General features: G+C 38.3%; 1 protein-coding gene across 1 annotated transcript in view; it reads right to left on the bottom strand.

Moving 5' to 3' along the window:
• acsl1b (acyl-CoA synthetase long chain family member 1b) overlaps positions 1-24,929 on the bottom strand; it is a 38,875-nt gene extending 13,946 nt beyond the window's left edge. Inside the window, exons 1-13 of the mRNA XM_062990057.1 lie at positions 24,844-24,929; positions 16,237-16,449; positions 16,016-16,130; positions 14,446-14,510; positions 11,340-11,441; positions 10,256-10,355; positions 7,620-7,795; positions 6,325-6,357; positions 6,147-6,198; positions 4,772-4,845; positions 1,993-2,070; positions 1,712-1,846; positions 742-876 (exon numbers count right to left, since the gene is read on the bottom strand). Coding sequence (XP_062846127.1) covers positions 742-876; positions 1,712-1,846; positions 1,993-2,070; positions 4,772-4,845; positions 6,147-6,198; positions 6,325-6,357; positions 7,620-7,795; positions 10,256-10,355; positions 11,340-11,441; positions 14,446-14,510; positions 16,016-16,130; positions 16,237-16,431 — 1,260 coding nt within the window. The 5' untranslated portion in view covers positions 16,432-16,449; positions 24,844-24,929. The remainder of the gene's footprint in view (positions 1-741; positions 877-1,711; positions 1,847-1,992; positions 2,071-4,771; positions 4,846-6,146; positions 6,199-6,324; positions 6,358-7,619; positions 7,796-10,255; positions 10,356-11,339; positions 11,442-14,445; positions 14,511-16,015; positions 16,131-16,236; positions 16,450-24,843) is intronic.
• Positions 24,930-26,403: the final 1,474 nt, after the last annotated feature.

Genomic DNA, 26,403 nt, shown 5'->3' with positions numbered 1-26,403 from the left:
ACACGGTATTTAAAAACTCCAGCAGAGCTGCTGTGTCTTATCCACTAATACAAGCACAACACACACTAACACACCACCACCATGTGATTGTCACTGCAGTGCTGAGAATGATCCACCACCTAAATAATACCTACTCTGTGGTGGTCCTGACCATTGAAGAACAGGGTGAAAGCAGGTTAAAAAGTATGTAGAGAAACAGTCAGTAATTGTAGAACTACAAAGTGCTTAAGGCATTGTCTTCAATCTTATAAAAACTGCTGTTTGGATTTAAATAAGCAAATATTTACTCCAGTAATTATTATGTTTCAGCTAGTAGTAATGATTTTATTTTATAGTCATAACAAACCAAATATTATATACACACAAATAAATAAAAACAATACCTTTAAAATAATATTATGAAAAAAATATTTCCTTAAGACTGTGAATGTTTTACAGTGTTATTCATTTTTAAGGAGAATTCAGGACTGGATTTTACCTTGTTTACATAACTGTTTACTAAGTTTTTCAGGACCTACATAAACCCTGACTGCAAATATGTGTACGTTATTGACAATAACACGTCAATAACTTGGGTTTCATTTTCACTTATTCTGAAAATTTGTTTGTTTTTGATTCATCTGTTCTAAGATCCTTGGCATTCTCAAACAAGAACAAACAGAGGGAAAACATATCTCCAACTTTCCTCTTATTAAATTAGAAAATAGAGCTAAATTTCATTTCCCTCTGAGTAATATTTACCTGGACTTTCTTAAAAATGAGTTTGTCCCATATACTGTTTCGCCTGATGATTCCACTCATCATCTCAGCCTCCTTCCTCTTGAAGGCATATCCCAGAATCCACTTCTTTAAAGGAGTGTTAGCCTGCCCAAAGATCTGAAATACAAATATATGTACATCACATTATATTATTATAATCTCTTATTGTAATCTCTTATATAGATGTAGTAGTATCTAGTATGTATTGACATTTTAAGCTTTTCTTTATTCACTTATTTATATCTGTGGTGCTAAACACAGACACAGATGCATCTGTCAAGTCATTTAATATGAATTATATTTTAATAAAAAGCAAGATGAAAACATCATTGCATACATAACTGTCATATAACAAGTGGGATTTTCATTTTTTGAAACTATGCCCCCTATTTATGATAATAAAAGTTATAACAATCAACAAAAGTTTTCCTCAATCATCTTAAGCCTTTGAGTGCCACAATAATAAGGGTTGCCAGATATGAAATACAGAAGCTCCACAAAAGGCAGCCCAGCACTGCCAAAAATGCTATTTGGCTAATGACACAAACTGACAAAATAAATACAAACTGATTTTTGTTTGTTTGTTTGTTTGTTTATTAGGATTTTAACGTCATGTTTTACACTCTTTGGTTACATTCATGACAGGAACGGTAGTTACTCATTACACAAGGTTTATCAGTTCACAAGGTTATATCGAACACAGTCTTGGACAATTTAGTATCTACAATTCACCTCACTTGCATGTCTTTGGACTGTGGGAAACTGGAGCACCTAAAGGAAACCCACACAGACACAGGGAGAACATGCAAACTCCACACAGAAAGAAACCTTGCTGTGAGGCGACGGTACTACCCACTTAGCCACCGTACCGCCCTCAAACTGATTTTTAATGCCTCCCCAAAAACAACAGAAAGATAACTACTGTATTGTCATCTAGGTATGTTTCACTAACCTTATCAAACATTCTGTTGAGCAAACGGGGCACGACTGGGAAGACAGTAGGCCGCAGAGCTGTAAGATCGTTCATCAGCACACGGATATCGCCTTGAAAATAACCAATACGACCCCCGTGAATCAGCATCACACCCTGATGGCACACAAAAAAAACCAAGAAAACATGTTAACTAATTACACGTAGTACACATTAAGAAGCTATTATTATTACTCTGTGTTATTATAGAAAATCAATACACTCCATATTTAATGTAACCTGATATTTGTTCACGTCCTTACCTGTACCACTCGCTCAAACATGTGTGCTAGAGGAAGGTATGAGATGTGTGAGTCACTGGAAGTGAGAGGACAGCTGGTCTGGAAGATATGAGTTTAAAAAAGACAGAATTAGCCAAGCAAAATAAAATAACGTTTTGTAAATAAATTTTTATTGTCCAGTCTTGTTCTGCTTAGGTCAGGTGTTGTTCAATTATATTCATCAATTACATTATATAATCATTTCCAGCTTCTAGCAACAATTTGTGGATAACATGACTGAGACCCTCTACAACAGGGATGTCCAAACGAGGCTAATTCGTGGCCGTTACCATTTTTGAAACGACTCACGAGGTATTTTAGAAATAAAATTAAAGCTGGCTCGATATTGAGCAGGTTTAAAAAAAAACCTACTTGAACAGTTTGAACTCTGGGTGTCGCTATTGCATAAAACAAAGCTACAACGCTGCTTACATTCTTTCCTCAACTCAAAACATTAACATTACATCTACGTTTATGTCCCCGAGTGTTTGGATAAACATGGCGGCTCCAAAACAACTACAACTAGAAAATACTAGAAAATCATTAACGAGAAAAAACATGTGAAGAGCAAAATCTGTACCCACGGTTTAGTAATTTATACTCTCAGTTTATAAACTGTACCCACAGATTTGTAAACTGTACCCACGGATTTGTAAACTGTACCCACAGATTTGTAAACTGTACCCACAGATTTGTAAACTGTACACACAGATTTGTAAACTGTACACACAGATTTGTAAACTGTTACCACAGATTTGTAAACTGTACACACAGATTTGTAAACTGTTACCACAGATTTGTAAACTGTACACACAGATTTGTAAACTGTTACCACAGATTTGTAAACTGTTACCACAGATTTGTAAACTGTACCCACAGATTTGTAAACTGTTACCACAGATTTGTAAACTGTACCCACAGATTTGTAAACTGTACCCACAGATTTGTAAACTGTTACCACAGATTTGTAAACTGTACCCACAGATTTGTAAACTGTACCCACAGATTTGTAAACTGTACCCACAGATTTGTAAACTGTACACACAGATTTGTAAACTGTACCCACAGATTTGTAAACTGTTACCACAGATTTGTAAACTGTACACACAGATTTGTAAACTGTTACCACGGATTTGTAAACTGTACACACAGATTTGTAAACTGTTCCCACAGATTTGTAAAGTGTACCCACAGATTTGTAAACTGTACCCACAGATTTGTAAACTGTACCCACAGATTTGTAAACTGTTACCACAGATTTGTAAACTGTACCCACAGATTTGCAAACTGTACACACAGATTTGTAAACTGTACACACAATTTAGCAAAACTGTACCAACAGATTTTTAAACTGTACCCACAATTTAGCAAAACTGTACCCAGATTTGTAAACTGTACCGTACCCAACAATTTAGCAAAACTGTACCCACAGATTTGTAAACTGTACCCACAATTTAGCAAATCTGTACCCACAGATCTGTAAACTGTACCCACAATTTAGCAAAACAATTTGCATGGTGCAATTTCGCATGGTGGTTATAGTGGTCTAATGTTAATAAATCCGTAAACAATAATAAATCTATACCAAAAAAATACACGCATCATCAAATATTAGGGTGTTATACATATGTATGTGGCAACGGATGCACTGAAATCTTAGAAGAACCAGCTGTTCATGAAGGTCACAGACTTACAAATCTGAGAGTACTATCTACAAAACCGTGAGCACAGTTTTGCTAAGTTAAGGGTACAGTTTACAAATTTGTGGGTATAGTTTTGCTAAACTGTGGGTACACTACAAATTTGTGGGTACACTTTACAAATCCGTGGGTACAGTTTACAAAAGTGTGTATGTTTAATTTAAATCGATTATGAACTGGTAAGTGAAATTGGCAAAATCTTAGTTTACACAACACTGTCAAATATAATTGTTTAGTCACTTAAAAAAGGAAGTGTAATTGGCCTGTGTTTGCATATTTTTACTCAATCTGGCCCCCAACAAGGAAAGATTGGACACCCCTGTTTACACGAAGCAATGTTGATAATGACATTCCTCTGGTCTGGTTTGCACCCTTAATTTGTATATTTTACTTTGATAAGTAGATACAGCATAACCTTACTTGTGTATTCTGCTAAATATTGTTTTTATATCTATTTATCGAATACTTAAAGTTGCACTGGGTACAAGAAAGTCATTATAAAATATTAGAAGATTCTGTGGTGATTCTTCAAATCCCTTAGTTCTAAAGATTTGAGCTCACAGTGAATTGGAAACAATCCTAAACAAACACCTCGGCACCCTCAAGAACGTGCACACACATTGTGGCAGAGGCTAGAAAAGCCACTAGAAATAGTTGAAACAATGTATTCTTACAGCTAATCAAATAATAAGTAATAAAAGTTGTTATTTATTGACCATGTTAATCCACAAATATAAATATAAAAATTGTTCATAGCATGTTTTTAGCATTTTATGTGCCATCAGTTGTTTCTTCCTTTGTTTATGTTCTCATTTTCAAAAGTTTGGTGAATTGTGGACAGTAAATGTTTTCCACACGTTTCAGGTCAAATAAAATGTGCAGCACTTGAATCTCTTTTATAAAATCCTCTGCAGAATGAATACATGAGAACGTCATAGCTGTTGGTCACCGGAAAACAATGTGGAACTCTGCCAATCAGACTGGGATAATAAAGAAGCACAGAAAGAAAAGAGTGTAGAGGAGTGTGAGAGGAGGTGACGCGGCATATTGTTTGCATTCACCTCTGTAATCTTGATAAAGGCTGAGACGTTGGACAAAATGTTTCTGTGGGTGAGCATCGCCCCCTTCGGGTTTCCTGAGAGAGACAGAATGACTGTAAATTTCGAGTACAGACAGAATAATATGAATGTACACACACACACACTTACCCAGATACACATACTTACACACACTCACCCAGATAAGCACACACACTTACCCAAATACGTACACACACAGAACCAGACACATGCACACACAAAGATATGTGCTCATGCTCAGATACACGGAAAACACACACACACACACACACGCACACACATGCACCTACAATGAACCAGATACACACACTTACCCAGATACACACACACCCAGATATACACACACTTACCCAGATACTCACACACTTACCCAGATACACACACACCCAGATATACACACACTTACCCAGATACTCACACACTTAACCCAGATACACACACACTTACCCAGATACACACACACTTACTCAGAAACACATACTTACACACACTCACCCAGATAAGCACACACACTTACCCAAATATGTACAACACACAGAACCAGACACATGCACACACGAAGATATGTGCTCATGCTTTCTCAGATACACGGAAAACACACACACACACTTTCCCAGGTACACACATACACTTACACATACTGTATATGCACATACAATTAACCAGATACACACACTTACCCAGATGCGCACACACTATCCCAGACACACACACACTTACCCAGATACACACACACAGATACCCATACCTACACTTGCGCATACACACACACACCCAGATATGCACACACACTTATATACACATACATGTACTTACTTACATACACACATACGTGCACACACTATCCCAGATAAGCACACACACTTGCCCAGATACACACACACACTTAACCCAGATACACACACACACACACACACAGATACACACACACACACACACACAGAGATACACATCATTACACACACACACACAGAGAGATACACACCAACACAGATATACACAAACACACTTACCCAGACATGTACACACTTACCCAGATACACATACATGTTTTACTAACACACACCCAGATACACGAACACACTATCCTAGATACGCACACACTTACCCAGATATACACAGACACAGATATACACACTTACCCAGATATGCACAGACACTTTCACAGATACACACACTTACCCAGATATACAAATACACACACACACACACACACACTTACCCAGAAACACATATACATACATACACACATCTACAGATACACACAGACACACTTATGAAGACAAACACACAGATACACATACTTACACACCTCACCTATTCCCATACTTAAAAACAAATCTTATACACATTTTACCTGTCGTTCCACTGGTAAAGCAAATAATAGCCAAGTCATCCGATTTAGGAGGCTACAAAGGAAAAAGAAAAATATTTAATGCATGATTATAACAACAGATTTCTGATGAAAGTATGCAAATTTAACAGTGATCAGACAACAGGGGAGATCAAAGACAGGAACAGATATTGAAACTCACTGTCGGCTGCTGTCTGTGTGCTTTACCAAGAGCCTGAGAAAACAAGACATACAGATACAGTCATTTTTACAGTAACTTTTTGAGGTAAGGAGTCATTTGTCTGCTACTGTGCAAGTATGAAAAAGGAAAACCAGAACGTTAAAGAGTCAGAGTGAAAGCCACAGCTGTACTGAGAGTAAGTTTTGCATTTGATTTGCCTTTATGTGCGATTTAGAATGCAGTCTGAAGACAACCAGCAATAACAAACTCTCAGTTTAGAACCTTTCCTCTAGTAGTCTGGTAAACACAGTACTCCACGAATACACTACATGGCAAAAACTATGTGGACACCTGAGAGGAAGCATTTATGAGGTCAGACATGGATGTTGGACAAGAACACCTGTCTTACAATCAACGATCCAATCGATCTAAAGGTGTTTAATGGGGTTGAGGTCAGGGCTCTGTGCAGACCACTGGAGTTCCACAAAACCAAACTCACAAAACCACATTTTTTATGGAACTGGGTCATTCACAGGAGCACAGTAATGCAGTAATGGAATAGAAAGGAACCTTCTTCAAACTGTTGTCACAAATTTGGAAGCATGAACCACTGTTGGTTGATACTACATATGGCTTGCCCATGAGCATCCCTTGCTGTTTTGTAGATGCTTCAACCAAAGTCATTCTTTAAAGTCGTTGTGGTTTTCACACTACACAATTGATCAGCGATAGGGGGTCAAACACTACATGATCTATCACCAGGAGGAATCACAGACGAGTCTGTCCAGTCTCCCAAACACACATGAGAAGTGACGAGGGGTGTAATGATACCATGTCCAAAATGCACGTCAACAAGATGCGAGCGATCAAAGTTGTTTGAATGCTGATATGCAGTGTAAAAGCAAGGAGGAAAAGGACAAGTATCTGGGTAAAGAGGTGGATTGGGCTATAAGACCAGCAGGGATTGTCTGTTCTGCAGAGAGAGTTGCAATGCATTGTTGGTTTGGCGTGGACGATAAGGTCACAAATACTGTAAAGCTTGTGTGTGTTGATGTATTCTGATAGAAACTATATTATGCCCCTGACAAATGTTTTGTAAGTTTAGCATGACCCCATGTATTGATATAATTACTGCCATGTTCAAGAAACGTGCATAAGATGGACTATACTGCTCCTAAACATCAGTATTTTAATATTCTAATGTATGCTTCTGCCAGAGAGGTCTCCAAATCCCCAAACATTATGCTCTGCAGCTTTAATATGATTATCTATACAGGATTATTACATAAAAAAATACATTATTTGAATTGACTTGCCTCTGCATCCTTGAGACTGATAATCTCTATGTTGCACTTCTGCCCTCGAGCCACCAACTCAGAGTCAAACTCTTCCATCAGAATCAGTGTTTTCAGTGTGTGCGGTTTGCCCTCTACAGAGTCCAGCAGCAAAGAGGCCTTCTCTGCCACATCACACACCACTGTGGAGGTATCGGCTAAACACACACACACAGGTTAATTAATTTATGGACCTCACTGTAACATCTGATTAAGACAAATGGTTAAATCAAAAAAAGACATGCCAGAAAAAATTAACAATCGGGCTATTCATGTAATATACACTGATCAGCCATAACATTATGACCACCTCCTTGTTTCTACACTCATTGTCCACATTTTATCAGCTCCACTTACCATATAGAAGCACTTTGTAGTTCTACAATTACTGACTGTAGTACATCTGTTTCTCTGCATGCTTTGTTAGCCCCCTTTCCTGCTGTTCTTCAATGGTCAGGACTCTCCCAGGACCACTACAGAGCAGGTATTATTTGGGTGGTGGATCATTCTCAGCACCGCAGTGGCACTGACATGGTGGTGGTGTGTTAGTGTGTGTTGTGCTGGTATGAGTGGATAAGACACAGCAGCGCTGATGGAGTTTTTAAACACCTTGCTGTCACTACTGGACTGAGAATAGTCCACCAACCAAAAACATCCAGCCAACAGCGCCCTGTGGGCAGCGTCCTGTGACCACTGATGAAGGTCTAGAAGATGACCAACTCAAACAGCAACAATAGATGAGCGATCGTCTCTGACTTTACATCTACAAGGTGAACCAACTAGGTAGGAGTGTCTAATAGAGTGGACAGTTTATAAACTCCAGCAGCGCTGCTGTGTCTGATCCACTCATAGCAGCACAACACACACTAACACACCACCACCATGTCAGTGTCACTGCAGTGCTAGGAATCATCCACCACCCAAATAATACCTACTCTGTGGTGGTCCTGTGGGGGTCCGGGTGATGGGTATATGGTAAGTGGAGCTGATAAAATGGACAGTGAGTGTAGAAACAAGAAGGTGGTTTTAATGATATGGTTGATCGGTGTATGTAGTTATCCAGCCAAAAAGTTTTCTGCTAACAAAGGCCAACAACGCTGACACAGCTAGCAATTAGGGAAGCTTATAGGTTCACCCAGCAAACTGCAAGCTTGCCTCAAACCACACCGTCTCTTTTAATAAACAGACTTGTGGTTTTTGACTTTGCACATAGTTTGCTGTTACTCCACACAAGCATTAGAGTCAGGCTCAATATAAAATTGATCATTGTGATTCAGGGACTAATATTTTCAAATATAAAATATTACCCGGGCTAATTAATGTAATCATCAAATCAGTCAGTCAGTAGGCAACAGCACAATGTGTAAACATATATGGAAAGAGTCAAGAGCTTTTGCAAGTGTTCACATCAAGCATTAACATGGGAAAAATTCCTTTCAAGTGACTTTGATCATGGTATGTGTGTTGGTACAAGAAGGGAAACTGCTGATCTCTTGGCAAACTTCAGGCAGAAAAGCTTTGTTGATGGAGGTCAGAACAGGATGGCCAGACTGGTCCAAGCTGACAAGGCTGTAGTAACTCAAATTACTACTCCTTATAACCGTGATGAACGGTGATAAGCATCTTAAACACACAATACATAGAACCTTGGGGCATCTAGACTACAATCCAGGCTACAACAATGCCATAATCAGAATGAACTGATGGACTCAACCTGCTTGTGTCAACAGTTCGAGTTGGTTGAGGTAGAGGCATAATGGTAAGTGGAATGTTTGCTTGGTGCATGCACATGCTTCCAAAACTGATTAATCAACGTTGGAATGACCATGACTATAAGTTCAGTGTGCTTTCATTTCCAAAACATTGAGGAATTCATGCCACAAAGAAAGTGGCAGAGTATACAGAATTAGTATGGTGCTCTTTAGGAGGGATCTTCAAAAAGTTTCCACAGTTTTAGATTTTAGTTGGAAACGGTGAGGGTGGGAGGAGTAGTAATTGGTCGTGTCTGAGAGACTGAGAGAGCTTATAGTCCAGATTTAGCGCCATCTGATTTCCACCTTTTTGGACCGCTCAAAGAAGCTTTAAGGGGAAGAAGATTTTCATGTGACGATGATGTGAAAGCAGCGGTGCATCAGTGGCTACACGCTCAACCAAAAACATTTTTTGCGCTGGGAAAAATGCATCAGAAGGTGACTATGTAGACAAGTGATGTCATTTGTTTTTAAAATTCTTAATAAATAGAGTTTTAAGAACCCTCATAATAAACCTGCCAGTGTGTGTATTTTATACACATACTTGTGCTATTCTTCGCTGGTAATGTTCCAGTGGTATTATGTTGCCAAACAATGTCTTCTGAGGAAAGACTTTGAAGGTTTAAATATTTGTACTATTACAGACAGTCTGCACTTTAAAATGATCAATGGAAAGCTATAAACCTCCCAGTCAGCTACAACAGGTTTAAAGCACCAGTAGAGAATTACATATAAAACCCCCTAAAAAACAAACATGTACTGGCATTATGTGCCAGTGTAATATTAAACTTTTTACAAATCATAAACTTAACTGCAAACTACATTTAAACTGAGAGATAAAAACAGCTGCTGATTAAAATAACTTACTTTTATTAATGATGTAATCAATGGCTTCGTTTCCCAGTGTGTCATAAAGAGGCGCCGATACCAGCGAGTATGTGTAGCAAGCCAACTCTGAGATAGTCCACTGTAGAAAAATGAGAAATAAACAACAGTGCTGTTAATGTCAACCTAACAATTCTTACTGCACATACATTATAAAATACCCAACAAACAAATTATGGGTTTCTGTTTATTCCTGTACAGAGCCACAGGTGACCATTCATGAGCTATGTGAGTCTAAGAACAAAACCTTGGTTCTGGTGACAACAGAAGGCAACAATAATGAGACTCCAAAGATGGGAATACATTTTGGTTTGGTTGACCAATCCTATGGCACATTTTACACAGGTTTTGTTTGTTTCACTGTGCATCTGCCACATTTATTTCATTACCAGTATTACAATGATCTGCAATGTACGCTACAGTCGCTCTTCTGTTAGTCTGTATCAGACACCATAGTCTTCAGGTCCTCTGCTATCACTAACTCCCAGCAGTAGCAACCTAGGACAGTGGTAGCCTAGTGGGTAGAGCTTTGGGCTATCAATGAAAAGGTTGAGAGTACAAATCTGAGCTCTGACATGCAGCCACTGTTGGGCCCTTAAACAAGGCCCTTAACCCTCTCGGCTCCAGGGTCACCATACAATGACTGACCCTGAGCTATGACCCTAGCTTCCAAACAAGCTGGCAAAAAAGAATTTTGCTGTACTTTACACTTGTATTTGTATATATGACAAATAAAAGCATTCTTCTTCAACCTTTTGGTGGTTTGTGGCTTGTCTATCCTTGGACTACTGTCGGTGGGTACTTCAGCTGTCTTTGTGTACCCCTTGATTCAACCTTAAGGTTTGACCATAACAATTTGGCCCTTATTCAAGTCACTCGGGTCTTTATGCTGATCTTATCTGCTGCATTCAACATGTGTACTACAAGTAACTACCAAGTATAACCCAGTATATCACTGACCAGTGCATGGAGGCACAACTGTTATGAAATAACATTGCCATGCACATTTTCATTTTCATTTAACAAGTTTAAATCCTGCGCATCTGATCTGCACTGCTGCTCTCACCTCGGGTCTGTTCTGAGAGAAGATGCCAATGAACTGGTCTTTGTCTTTGGAGTGGCCTTTGTGCAGCAGGAAGGAGCCCAGGTTCTCAGCTCTCTCTGCAACCTGAGAAGAGGACAAAAACAAAAATAAACAACCTGTACACCTGACTGTTACACAAGGACATGTGTTCCCTGGCATTTTGCCTAGTAGAGCAGTATCATGGCTATTGTAGGACAGAAACATAATAATAGACATATTACAAATCACATTATGATTTATGATGAGGTTGGGAAATTAATGGCTCAGCTGTTAAAGCACTGGACTATTGAACTATTACGGCCAAGCTGCCCACGGCTGCTGGAACTATACTCTGTATCAGTTGTAACCTGCTTTAGATAAAAAAAAAAAAGTCAAATTGTTTAAAAAAAAAATTTGTATGTTTAATTTAATTTAATTTTGTATGTTTAAATATTTCTATTTTAATTGATTGAAAGGGCCAAGCCCAGATAGAATTGGGACAGTTGTGTCAGGAAGGACATCCAGCTTAAAACTGGTATGCGGACTAGATCCGCTGTGGCAACCCCTGAATACGGGAGCAGCCAAAAAATATATACAGTCATGGCCGAAAGTGTTGGCACCGCTGAAATTTTTCCAGAAAATGAAGTATTTCTCCCAGAAAATTATTGCAATTACACGTTTTGTTATACACATGTTTATTTCCTTTGTGTGTATTGGAACAACACAAAAAAGCAGAGAAGAAAACACAAATTTGACATAATTTCAACTCCAAAACTCCAAAAATGGGCCGGACAAAATTATTGGCACCCTCAACTTAATATTTGGTTGCACACGCTTTGGAAAAAATAACTGAAATCAATCGCTTCCTACAACCATCAACAAGCTTCTTACACCTCTCAACTGGAATTCTGGACCACTCTTCTTTTGCAAACTGCTCCAGGTCTCTCATATTTGAAGGGTGCCTTCTCCCAACAGCAATTTTAAGATCTCTCCACAGGTGTTCAATGGGATTTAGATCTGGACTCATTGCTGGCCACTTCAGAACTCTCCAGCGCTTTGTTTCCATCCATTTCTGGGTGCTTTTTGAAGTATGTTTGGGGTCATTGTCCTGCTGGAAGACCCATGACCTAGGACACAAACCCAGCTTTCTGACACTGCGCCCTACATTGCGACCCAAAATCCTTTGGTAATCTTCAGATTTCTTGATGCCTTGCACACAGTCAAGGCACCCAGGGCCAGAGGCAGCAAAACAACCCCAAAACATCTTTGAACCTCCACCATATTTGACTGTAGGTACTGTGTTCTTTTCTTTGTAGGCCTCATTCCGTTTTCGGTAAACAGTAGAATGATGTGCTTTACCAAAAAGCTCTATCTTGGTCTCATCTGTCCACAAGACGTTTTCCAAAAAGGATTTTGGCTTACTCACGTACATTTTGGCAAACTGCAGTCTAGCTTTTTTATGTCTCAGTGTCAGCAGTGGGGTCCTCCTGGGTCTCCTGCCATAGCGTTTCATTTCATTCAAATGTCGACGGATAGTTCGCGCTGACACTGATGCACCCTGAGCCTGCAGGACAGCTTGAATTTCTTTGGAACTTGATTGGGGCTGCTTATCCACCATCCGGACTATCCTGCGTTGCAACCTTTCATCAATTTTTCTCTTCCGTCCACGTCCAGGGAGATTAGCTACAGTGCCATGGGTTGTAAACTTCTTGATTATGTTGCGCACCGTGGACAAAGAAACATCAAGATCTCTGGGGATGGACTTGTAACCTTGAGATTGTTGATATTTTTCCACAATTTTGGTTCTCATGTCCTCAGACAGTTCTCTTCTCCTCTTTCTGTTCTCCATTCTTAGTGTGGCACACACAGACACACAATGCAAAGACTGAGTCAACTTCTCTCCTTTTTATCTGGTTTTAGGTGTGATTTTTATATTTCCCACACCTGTTATTTGCCACAGGTGAGTTTAAACGAGCATCACATGCTTGAAACAAAGTTATTTACCCACAATTTTGAAAGGGTGCCAATAATTTTGTCCGGCCCATTTTTGGAGTTTTGTGTGAAATTATGTCAAATTTGCCTTTTGTTCTCTGCTTTTTTGTGTTGTTCCAATACACACAAAGGAAATAAACATGTGTATAACAAAACATGTGTAATTGCAATAATTTTCTAGGAGGAATACTTCATTTTCTGGAAAAAATTCAGGGGTGCCAACACTTTTGGCCATGACTGTATATATAAACCTTTTAGTCATTTTTGCCTTTGTCTGTTGCAGGCATGAAATGTGTTCATATTTACAAAACACATTTAAGCTTTTTTTTTATTTGTATGTGTCAGAGAATTAACAAATCAATGATTCTTGTTCACATCATATTTTGCATATTTTTATGTCCCAACATTTATGAAAAGGGGATTTGTAAATCGGCACACCCCTTTCACCTTCTCCACATTGTATTACGTTATACTATAATAATTTTTATAGTTATTATATTATATATAATATTATAGTAATATTATATATAATAGTTATATTATATATAATATTATTCTATAATAGATCGAGTTCATTTTTGTCTCAAACATCTACACACAATCACCAATAATTACAAAGTGAAAATAGGGTTTAGAAAATATGCAATTTTATTTTACTGACAAAAATCGTTTATTTAAGGGTTATATATCTGCACTAAGGCTGGCACCGATCCGATACTCGGTATCGGTCCGGTATTGGCCCAAATCACTGGATCGGATATCAGAAGGAAAAAAACGTGTAATCCGATCCGATACTGTTGCTTAAAATAAATAACACTTAATGTAAATAAGGCCATTCAGAAATTAAAACACACTGATCTACTTAAACTTTTAGCATTTTAAAAAATCATCTACTACTACTGCCACATCTAAAAACACTGTTTTACGGCGTGTCATATTAAGTGTCTACAATTGGAACATGTGGATGTCAATCAAACGCGATTAGTTATATACTGGATTAGGCACACATCATGTTAAGCTGAGAATGAATGAATCTCAGTTGTAGGGTTTGGTGGAAAAAAAGCATGAATGAGAGTAATTATGTAAACAAAAGCGGAGACATCTCCAGCTTTCTTACCTCTGAATAGGACAGCCATTCATAAGGCTGCTTTGGCTTTCTGAACCCGAGGCAAGGCCCATTATCTAAAGAAAGGATGAAGGAAAAACAAAAGATATATTATTAACAAAAGTATGACACTGATCTATTGTTTTAGTTGATATTGTAACTATGATGACACAACTCCTCTTAAAGTACAGCACATGAGGAAGGCAGACAAGGGGTTCATTTAATTAGACCAACATTTTGTATTTAAAGTTTTCATAGTTTTATTTAATTTAACCTGAAAATGACAATTATCAGATTGTGTATATCCTGATTTTTGTTTATTACATTGATCAGCTGCTTTAATCTACATTGATCAGACATAAATAAGCTTCTGGTACAACTATTTGAATCCATAAACACTATTCTTGGCAAAATGTAACGAAATTTGTTTTACAATGCACTTATCATTTCAGGACAGTTAACCTCATATCCGTTGAGTTGAGGACAGAACCTGAAAAGGTTATCACAAAGGCTTTATTTTAACCTGATTTAGCCATTGCAAGGTCAATTTTAGGGGTGTTTTTGGTCATTTTTTGCCAGCAAAGGAACCCTATTCCAGAGCAGAGCAGAACACCACCATAACCACCACACTTAACAAAAGCTACAGTGTTGTTGAGTTCAGCAACAAAAAAGTACCGATGTAGAGTAGGGAATCCTTTCCTGCACAGCAGTCTTTATGGTGATTTAAACTCATTTGGACACTTACATCCATTTTTCAGCAATAAAAGCATTTTTTGTAACTCATGGCAGATCGGTTTTTGGTGGTTCTTTACATACATTTTGACAATCTGAACAAATTGTACCTGGTGCTGCATAAGGGAAGAGTTTGGGCTTTTTCCCCTAACTTCAGAATAGGGACCACTGTTCCATGTACTTATAAACAATTGTTAAATTGCTTAAAAGTGGCTCCAAGTAGAATGCATGAGTTGTAAGATTAGTACAAAGCTTTGTAGAGTCTTTTTTTAATATTTAGGCTTAGGTTGATGGCTGAAGTAAGGTCAGCAGCTACAGTCAACCTTAATCAGGGAATTAATAGGCCATGCGACAGTTAAATAACAACTTTTTCTACCACCAAATTGATAATGCAAGTAGTTTTTGACCCAGCAGATTAATATTCAGGTCAGAAAGTATGTGTTTGTAATTAAATTTTAACTATTAAGATCAAAGGAGTGCAATTATACTTGTTCGTTATAAGTGTATGCAAATATTTGACATCAACCGTATATAATTCCCCTAATAAACCTAAAACAGCTGGTCACATTAAACAAAACAATATTTAACACAATAGCACACAAGGAAGTACAAAAAGAACTCCACTTTTTCCTAGAACTCATGGTCTGTGGAAATATAAATAAAGCACTCTACTGTGGTGCTTTGTCCATCTACTAAAACAGCTGTTGCTGCAAACTTACCTATTTAACATAATTACCAGTGTATTATGTCAGGAGACCATGTTCAAATCTTATTATTTTCTGACAAAAACGCCCCACCTAGAGCCTCGATCAGCATCAGTCCTAAAACAAAAGTAGTACTTTATACTCACTTGATTCCCGCAGGCCCCTCGTGAAGGCCTCGTACATCGTCGTAGCATCGTCATAGTAAAATGACAAAAGCTTGTCAGCATCCACTAGCACTGAACGTCGCGCCAACTCTCCTCCCTTAATAACAGCACAAAAACCAGAACAGAACAAAAAATGTCTACTTTTAACGGCTCAGAGATTAAAAGAGGTTTTTTTTTTCTATTCAAACCTAGCACTGACTTACCGGCACCTCGACGGACTGCATGCGCAGGTCGCATGGTGGTTTGAGGGCTTTGGGCCGTGTGGTGTACCAGAAGGTGGTAAGGGCTGCAAAGGCCCCCACGCCCACCAGAGTGCCAGTGGACAGGTTGCGGATGTAATCCCTTACTTCAGTCAGCTCAGGCACGCGCAGGTGCTTCAACAGCTCCTGGGCCTGCATGTTTCTATGCTAATGAATCTGTGGAGTGCAACAAGGTTCAACATTAGGCACACTATTGATTTTAATATACAAAGTTAACAAGCTTGTATAGGTCAGTGCTATTTATTTTTATTTTATCATATTTTATTATTCTTTATTTTATTAAGATTTTAATGTCATGATTTACACACTTTGTTTACATTCATGTCATGAACAATTTTGTATTTCCATTTCACTTCACTTGCATGACTTGCATGGACTGTGGGAGGAAACCAGAGCTCCCGGAGGAAACCCACACAGACACGGGGAGAACATGCAAACTCCACACAGAAAGGACCCAGACAGTTCCAACTGGGAACCAAACTCAGGACCTTTTTGCTGTGAGGTCAGCACTATAGATGGGTGACCGAGCCAAAAGTTTAAAACATAATATTTTGTACATTTTGGACAGTAGTTTAGATCACATCTATGCAGACTACAAGTAGGCATGTCTTAATTTTGCTGGCTATGCTTGTTGTTACAAGTTGCTTTTAATGCTAGTTTTATTTATTTTTATTTAATAACAATCTACTCAAAAGTTAAAATCATTTATTTCAGTCAAAGTGCATTCTAAAATGAAAAACTTTGCAACCATTTAAATGATAAAGACAGTGATGGTTTGTGTTGGTTTTTTTAGCACTGATTTCTCTTGATCAGGGTTGTGATGGGTCGGATTTTAACGAAATCACTGGGTGCAATGCAGTAACTGAACGCCAATCCATCACAGGGCCGCTTTCCTCCCCCTCAGACACAACCAATCATATCTGTGTGTAGACACCCGACTGGCCGATAGCACCACTGGGGATTCAAAACCTGGATCCCAGTGGTAAATGGATAGCATAATTTGCCACTGTGTCACCCGAGCACCCAAAGGTTTTTTTGTATTAATTAAAACAATGCTGAAATAGTCTTTTAACAATCACATGAAATGAATAAATAAATTCAATGTGAGTCATCTTGTTATTACATTCCACATTTATTGCAGTTTATCTCTGACAATGAAAAATTCCCCAAAACAAACTGCAATAAAGAAAGTTATCCAGAGGACACTTGGATTTTAGCCCTGTATTTACACTACTTAGCACACACATAACAGCAATATAACCTCAGTTTGTATTTCTACTGCTGTTATCAGTACAAACTATGTAGTGTGGTTGTATATAGTTCAAAACAGCCCTTAAAAGCAGAGGAGGAGAAAAACATAATAATAATGACTTAAAAGCTGCTTTGCATTTAACAGTAAACACCAGGCTAAAACATTTCCACAACCATTTAAAGCTTTTTGCTACACTCAGCCATGCTCACTAATTAAGCTAGTTAGCAACAAGCTAAATTATTTCCTTGGTTAAAACATTTCCACGACCATTTAAAGCTTTGGTTTTATAAAACTCAGTCATGCTTGGTAATTAAGCTAGTTAGTTACAAGCTAAATATTTTCCTTAGTTAAAACATTTCCACAATAATTTAAAACTTTTTGCAAGACTCAGTCATGCTCACCAATTAAGCTAGTTAGCAACAAGCTAAATAATTTCCTAGGTTAAAACATTTCCATAGTCATGTAAAGCTTTTTTATAAAACTCAGTCATGCTTACTAATTAAGCTAGTTAGTTAGCAACAAGCTAAATAGTTTCCTTAGTTAAAACATTTTCACGACTATTTAAAGCTTTTCACAAGACTCAGTCATGCTAACTAATTAAGCTAGTTAGCAACAAGCTAAATTATTTCTTTAGTTAAAACATTTCCATTGTCATGTAAAGCTTATTTTTTTTATAAAACTCAGTCATGCTTGCTAATTAAGCTAGTTAGTTAGCAACAAGCTAAATAATTTCCTTGGTTAAAACATTTCCACACTATTTTCTGACCTATAGATTCTAGACAATAATGGACAAACTGGATACTTTTCCACAAAACAAAATGTTTTGGGTATTTTAGGAGCCATTATACATAAACTTAAGAGTGGAACGATCAAATCTCACAAGTGACCAGTGTGATTATGCAGAAACACAATACACATTCACACACTTCTCAGTTCTCACATAGTGTGTCATTAAGGTTTAATACCGGTCAATTACTCCTGTTTCTTTCTTGGCATACAAGACCAGGGTGGCCCTGCAACCTACCAGAAGTGATCTGTATATCTGTGACCGACTGTAACCTTCAGCAGAAGTTAAGGTTCAGTGAGCAAGGGTCACATTACTGATTAAGTTATCAGGTGTTTTGTAAGGTTATCTTAATCCGTCACACTTTCGGTCCTTCTCATGTAGTATTTCACCTTTGACATAAATATTTGGACTAGTATTAACCAATATAGTGGATTTTTGGAGGAAAGGGGCTAAAACCTAATTATACAAACTGACAAAACTACAAATACACAAATAAAAAATAATAAAGTATAAAGACAAAGAAAACTTATTGTGTTTTCAGTCATTGAGAAATACAATCGTCATCTATTTTGTCATACAGAAATATTTGTCGTCACATTCCAATAAACTTGTATAAGAAGTCTGCATTTCCTTTTTTTTTTATTTTATTTTTTATTTTTACCCCTTTTTCTCCCCTTTTAGCGCATCCAATTGTTCAATTAGCATCGTGCTTCCTCTCTGTCTATGCCGAACCCTGCCCTGACGGAGGTGATTGAAGCTAACCCGTATCCCCTCCGAAACACGAGCAGCAGCCAGATGCATCTTTGCCACCCACACATTGACGAGTTTTGGCGCCACCCAGCGCTGCATGCGGAGAGACACACCCTAAGGGCACCCCCTCCCATCTCTGTGTAAGCTCCTCCAATCAGCCGGCAGAGGACACAATCGCATTCTGACAGAGAGAGACCCACATCCGGTTCTTTGTCCCACCCCCCATATGAGCAACCGGCCAATCGTTGCTCATATAGCCACTCAGCTTCGAACCGGTAAAGCAAGGCTGGATTCGATACCACGTTCTCAGAATCCAGCCCTGGTTGCAGCGCGTCTCTTTTTACCGCTGCGCCACCTGAGCGGCAAGAAGTCTGCATTTCTTATGCACAGGGCAGTGGTACCTTAATGTCTAAGGTACTGGACTAGTAATCAGAAGGTTTTGGGTTCAAGCCCCACTGCCACCAAGTTGTGCTGTTGGGCCCCAGAGTAAGGCCTTTAACCCTCAATTGCTTAAATTGTATTCAGTCATAATTGTAAGTTGCTTTGGATAAAAGCGTCAGCTAACTGCCGCAAATGTAAATGTAAATATTTATGCTGGTCTAGCACATGCCCCCTCCAACACACTTGACCTCAACTGGCCCTTTTCTAAACAGGCAGCAAAATATTCCTAAATAGAATCATAATAAACACAGAGGAACATGCATACAAATACTTCTCTGCTGTTTTGCTACCTTGAACAGACAGTAGAAGTCACTGTTGTGGTGCCAAAACCTGTGTCCCAGCTGTGGTGGGCTTGAGTACTAACAGTTGCACCACACAAGCAATGGTTTGTAGTTTCTTGTTCAAGCTCCTTCCAGTATTTACCTAAAGCAACTAAAGCATCAAATCTGCCTATTTATTTGACTGAGACATGGTAAATTATCACCAATCATTAAAATGTTCATCTGTTAATTTGGCACAATAATAACAAATCATTTAAACTAATGTTATTCATAGAGGTCCATTAAAGAAGTACAAGTTGTATATGTATGTAAATTTGTGACATCGCCTCACCAATTATTTGCAAAGCAACGATGCGGCACAAAACTTACAAAGAGGAACTAAACAAATGCTCTATACCTGGACAAGTTGGACAAGATGCAGCTAACCTCAGGCTATTTATTCATTGTGTATTTGTAGGACTACCAGTCACCAACATGTGACTAAGTAAAATGATTCCCAAGGCAGCGTGTAAACATACAAAAAGTCTTTGTAAAAACAACTCTGGTTGCGTTTTAAAAGGAGCTTATCACTATGTCTGAGCACACTGACAACAGTGTCATTCTGACATACTCTATTCTGATAAAGAATTTACACACTGATCAGCCATAACATTAAAACCACCTTGTTTCTACACACACTGTACATATTATCAGCTCCACTTACCATATAGGAGCACTTTGTAGTTCTACAATTACTGACTGTAGTCCATCTGTTTCTCTACATACTTTTTAAACCTGCTTTCACCCTGTTCTTCAATGGTCAGGACCCCCACAGAACCCCCACAGAGTAGGTATTATTTAGGTGGTAGATGATTCTCAGCACTGCAGTGACACTGACATGGTGCTGGTGTGTTAGTGTGTGTTGTGCTGGTATGAGTGGATAAAACACAGCAGCATTGATGGAGTTTTTAAACACCTCACTGTCCCTGCTGGACTGAGAATAGTCCACCAACCAAAAATATCCAGCCAACAGCGCCCCGTAGGCATCAGTGTCCACTGATGAAGGTCTAGAAGATGACCAACTCAAACAGCAGCAATAGATGATCGATCGTCTCTGACTTTACATCTACAAGGTGGACTTTACATCTACTAAGTAGGAGTGTCTAACAGAGTGGACAGTGAGTGTACACGGTATTTAAAAACTCCAGCAGCGCTGCTGTGTCTGATCCACTCATACCAGCACAACACACACTAACACACCAGCACCATGTCAGTGTCACTGCACTGCTGAGATCATCCACCACCCAAATAATACCTGCTCTGTGGTGACCATGTGGGGGTCCTGACCATTGAAGAACAGGGTGAAAGCAGGCTAAAAAAGTATGTAGAGAAATAGATGGACTAGTCAGTAATTGTGGAACTATAAAGTGCTTCTATAAGGTAAGTGGAGTATAAAAGTATAAATTTACATGCATTTTACAGGAATTACTCTGTAGCAAAATATAACAGACATGAATAGTGTCACATGGCAAAAACAATTCAAACTCCTTATCTACTATAGCTAGCTTTAACAACAGTGTTAAGATGCTGTTACCCAACAAACCCTAATCACACACAGTTCATAGTTCAAATACCTGACTGGGAATAAAGATAAAAATATGATGACACAGCAGTTTGATCATAAGTCACCAAGTAACCGTGATCATTTCAAATAATCAGTTAGCGCCAGTGCTTTAACTGGTTGTTCAACCCCAAAAGTTGCAACGATTGAGATGCTTCGATTCAGTTCCTGATTATATTCAGTGACAACGTAAAGCCAACAAAGTCAATCATCAAAACACTAAATTTAATCAGCACTTGCACTGTACTTAAGAAATAAGCAACTGAGATATTTATTAGTTCGGTCACCTACATGTCCTTTTATCTTTCTCTAATTAAAGAATGCCACATTACCTTTTCTTCAAGTTAATCGAATTTTTGTCCATTCCTGCTGTATACCAAACTTAAGCTACTCAACAGTCAACATTGTCTGATTCGTGTCTTCTCAACTGCAGACAGGCTAGTCAAGCATACCCACGCCACGTCTAAGAAGTCATGCTGTAGATCTCATGAAGAATAAGGCCTGGTATTGTCCTGCAAAAGTAGACATGGAATTCCTGGGAGAAGACGTCATCCTGACAGCAGTACATGTCTCTCCAAAACAGCAAAATAAGCCGTCAATGTCGTCCATGCCAGGGGCACTGATGCACCACTATATCATCACAGATGCTGTTTTTTGCACTTTTCTTTGGTAACAGTTTGAATAGTCTTTTTCATCTTTGGGACAGAGAATCCAGCATCAGTTCTTCCCACGAAACAACCTAAAATGTGAACTTGTCTGACCACAGAACAAGTATCCACTGTCCTTTGGTCTATCTCAGATGACTTTGGGCAGTTTCTGTTTCTATTTCTTGATTCAGCAATGAACTGTGTTGAGTGACTATGATTTTCCAAAGTACTCCCAAGCCCATGTGGCTATGTCCATCATGGAAGCATGACTATATTAATCAAACAATACCGCCTGAGGGCTCAATGGTCACGTACATTCAGCAAACCTGACTTTCAGAATCTTTTCATCATATTATGAACTGTAGATGTTGAAAGACCTAAAGTATTTGTAGTCTTGCGCTGAATAACTATGTCTTTGAACTGACTAATAATTCCCTCACAAAGTTTGGCACAAAGGGTTGAACCACGACCCATCCTCGTTTGCAAAGACTAAGACTTTGGTGGATGCTCCATGTATACTCAATCTTAATGATCTCAGATGTTACCAGTTAAACTACTAATTATGAAACCTTTCAGAACAGTGTTACATGTATACGGTCATAGTTTCCCTCTGTCCAAACTTTAAGTGTTACAGGTGTCACATTTTATTATTTTTGTATTAACAAAGTACAATTAGGTTTGCCAGTGAAAACTGAAAATGATACTTTGTACGTTTTATTAGTTAAATTGTACTTTTATCAGTAAAATAAAAGTTAATTGTAAAAAGTTTTATTGTATTTTTAGTAAGTGTCCCAACTTTTTTTGCAAATGAGGTTTTGCAAATGAGGTCTTATTAATTTTAATCTAGTTTCACTAAGTGTTAAACTTGTAAGGATTTTTAGAGTGGCAATCTATCTTGTATTTTGTATGCAGATTATGTTTAGTGTTTTTGTCCCATTTAAAAATATTACACCAAGCTTTTACACCCTTGAAGCTTGCTAAACCGACTAAAAGTCACTAAAATGTTTTAGTTTAAAGTTTCAAATTAACATTAGATCCCCGTCTTAGCTATTTTATCAGTACACTGTCAAACATTTCTTCCATTACTTATTACATATTTTCCTTTGTTTTTATACTTGCTTGGCCGGCAGCCACAAATCACATTTAATTTGTGTCATTTGGCTTTGCCAGATAAACCACCCATAAAATTACAGATAACCAGGCAATCAACTTATAAACCCAACTGTAGCATTCAAATTGCTGTTACACTTTAACAAACACAACAGAAACTAACTAAATAAACCAGATTATCAAATACAATCGTAAAAGAAAACTTAACTAGCCAAAAACTGGGATCTGGAACAAGTCAGTCCGGTGGCCGTTACACAAAGTCAAACGCTTTAATGTCACCTAGGACAGTGTGTGTTGACACAAAACATGGGTTCAATATGACCTAGTCAGTACACAGTACCCCTTTAACCATTCACCTAGTTTTACTATGACAGTCTGGCTTGGGGTTTGATCATGCTGGTCTGCTAATAAAGAAAACGTTTCACAATGTCACAAGTTTAATAAGCAGAAGCCTGAATAATAATAATAAATCATGAACACAAATTAGTGTTTTCCTGCCAAGGTGGTTTTAAAAGGAATTCACCCACCTGAGGGTAAAGCCGGTTGGTTTGTTTGTTTCTGTCATGCTAATAACGCTGTTCCTGCTGGATGTGATGGGAATCTGAAGTGACTGCACTTACAATGTCAAGGACTCACTATTAGACTTTGTTTTTCCACAGACAAAACTGAAGGATAATGAATTGTAATTACTTTCACTATGCTTTTTATTTGTTAACTTTGTACCTAAGTAGTAGCTGTTTATTTATTCTAATTCCAATTTTCCCCAAATATCCTCTAGAACACCCAAGGAGGATGGAGGTTACTGTTAAGTCTGGCACTTATCAAGGTTCCTTCCTTATTCCTTGCCCTGTGCTTACTTATTAGTGGTTTCTGGTACTAGAATCTGTAAAGCTCTATACAAATAAATGTGAATTGAATTAAAATCATTATTATTTGGTTATTTAGACCAATTAGCTTGTAGATATCATAACTAAAAGCTTTTCCACAGTCAGTTACAACTAAATCAGAACATGCAGAACTACAGCAGGATTCTGGATTATCTCAAGTCCATACACCACATACACCACATACACACTACACCATAGATACTAACAAACACACAATCATTTGGTCAGTGTTTGGTTTGGCGACAATGTGACCCAAAACAGAAACACCCACAACCAACTGTATGTGATTTTAACCCTTCAACACTGCATAATCCACACAAAACACAAAATAGTAAATAATATTTACCTGAGTTGTAAGAGACACGGTAACACCAAATACAAGCACAAGAAAAGAGGATTAGAAATTCCTGGACGGTCTGAGCAGGTACAGGTTGCATTTACTGACAACAGGAAGCACTGAGCAGGCTGAGTTTATGTGCGCTGGCGGGAGACCATGCAAATCCGAAGGTCAAACTGGGACTTGCCCCTTCTTAATGCACATTGGATGAGTTGCTTTGAAAATGTGCCTCGTCAGCCAATGCTGGGTCACAGGTAACTTTCAGATTCTATGATTAACTGATGGCTGTTAAAACGCATGCAAGGCCCAGAACACATCAAGTTCTAGCATTATGCAAATCACCTAACCTCACCCTTGATCATTTGCATCTTCATTATTAATTCCTTATCAACTCAACTGATCAATGAGTCACTCAGTTGCTCATGCCAAACACCCAAGCTGTATACTCTATTGATTACCTTGGAGTGATTTTATCAATGTGACTCCATCATCACCCTGCAGACCTCCACTTGTGTGATCACACCCGCTCAGAGGTCAGCATGGCAGCTGCTAAAGTTCTGCACACAATCACATGTTGCTTCAAGCTTTCTAGGGCAAAGGTAACCTGAGCAGGCCAGGGCTGTCTAAACTTGGTCTGTCAGATTGGTTAGACCAATGATAGGGCCCAAGCTCAGTCGCCCAATGGGGGCCAGCCAAGCAGGCAAAAGCCACAACCCCCCTCATCCCACCACACAGTCTGCTATTTTAAACAGTGAACGTAAAACACGATAACGTGAAGAAACATGTCAGCTGCTGTTTAAGACACGTAGTGATATACAAGCTATATGACTACAAGGGCACTTGTGTACTTAATAATCAAATTCAGATCTTTTGCCTCAACCTGTATTGTTATTGTATAACACTTATTTTATGAAATTATTTATATGCATTTGACTTTGCTGCAACATGCTGGTACAGAATTTGGATTATACAACTTGTTAGCAATGGGTGTGAATAAAACAATTAACATTTGTTAGGGATGTCCCGATCCGATCTCAAAGATCGGGATCGGGGCCAATCAAGGCATTTTTTAACTGATCGGAATCGGCTTTACTAAACCCGATCCTAATCCCGATCTTTTGTTTTACATCAGCATGTCTGCTGTGTGGAAATACTTTCAATTGGAAAGTGAAACAAGTCCAGCAGCGAAGTGTAATGTCTGTAATGCGAGCGTTTCACGAGGCGGTGGGAGCAGAGCTGCGTTCATTACTGTAGAATTTTACTGTTTATATGGTGTGTGAGTCAAGGATAACTCCGGTTTACAAAACAACGTAGTGATGCACTCGTTTAATAAAGATATAAATACACAGTATATTCACATATTGTCGGGAGCATTTGACACTTTATTAATTTCTTCTGTTACGGTACCGAATAGCGGACAGCTAGAGTCAAGCACGCTATTCCATGCACTATGGAAGCCCCAAAGGGTCAAAACACACTCACTTTGCATAGAAACGTCCATCAAACCACTGTCAATATATACAGTATATTCAAGTTAAGCTGCTACACAGATTTCTGTTCATTTTTAGTGTATCACTGCATTAAACAGATTTTTTTTTTTCTTCGAATGTAAAGTTTAAAGTAAAACTGTAATTATCTCGCTCATTTTGATTGATTTTGTAAAAATACAAAACATTAAGCAATAGCTTGGATGCAGCATTTTTCCCTACAGCACTGCAGAGCTATTCAGTTGTTAAACATGTACATTGGATTAATTTGAATAACTGTAATGTACTTGAAGTGTGCACTATGTCTATCAACTATCAACTAAGAAAGCTCTAATTGTTGGTGACTTTAATATTCATTATGAGGATAAGTGTAATCCACTCAAAATTGCGTTTGATTCTATTTTAGAATCCTTAGGCATCACCCAAAATGTAACAGGACCCACTCACTGCTGTAAACATACCTTAGATTTAATACTTACTTATGGTATAAACATAGACAACCTGGAAATTATACCACAGAATGACTTAATC

This window comes from Trichomycterus rosablanca, chromosome 1, assembly GCF_030014385.1.
Source record: "Trichomycterus rosablanca isolate fTriRos1 chromosome 1, fTriRos1.hap1, whole genome shotgun sequence".
Classification (NCBI taxonomy): domain Eukaryota; kingdom Metazoa; phylum Chordata; class Actinopteri; order Siluriformes; family Trichomycteridae; genus Trichomycterus; species Trichomycterus rosablanca.
Note: the sequence above shows the minus strand (reverse complement) of the source record. Positions and strands in the feature narration are given on the sequence as shown.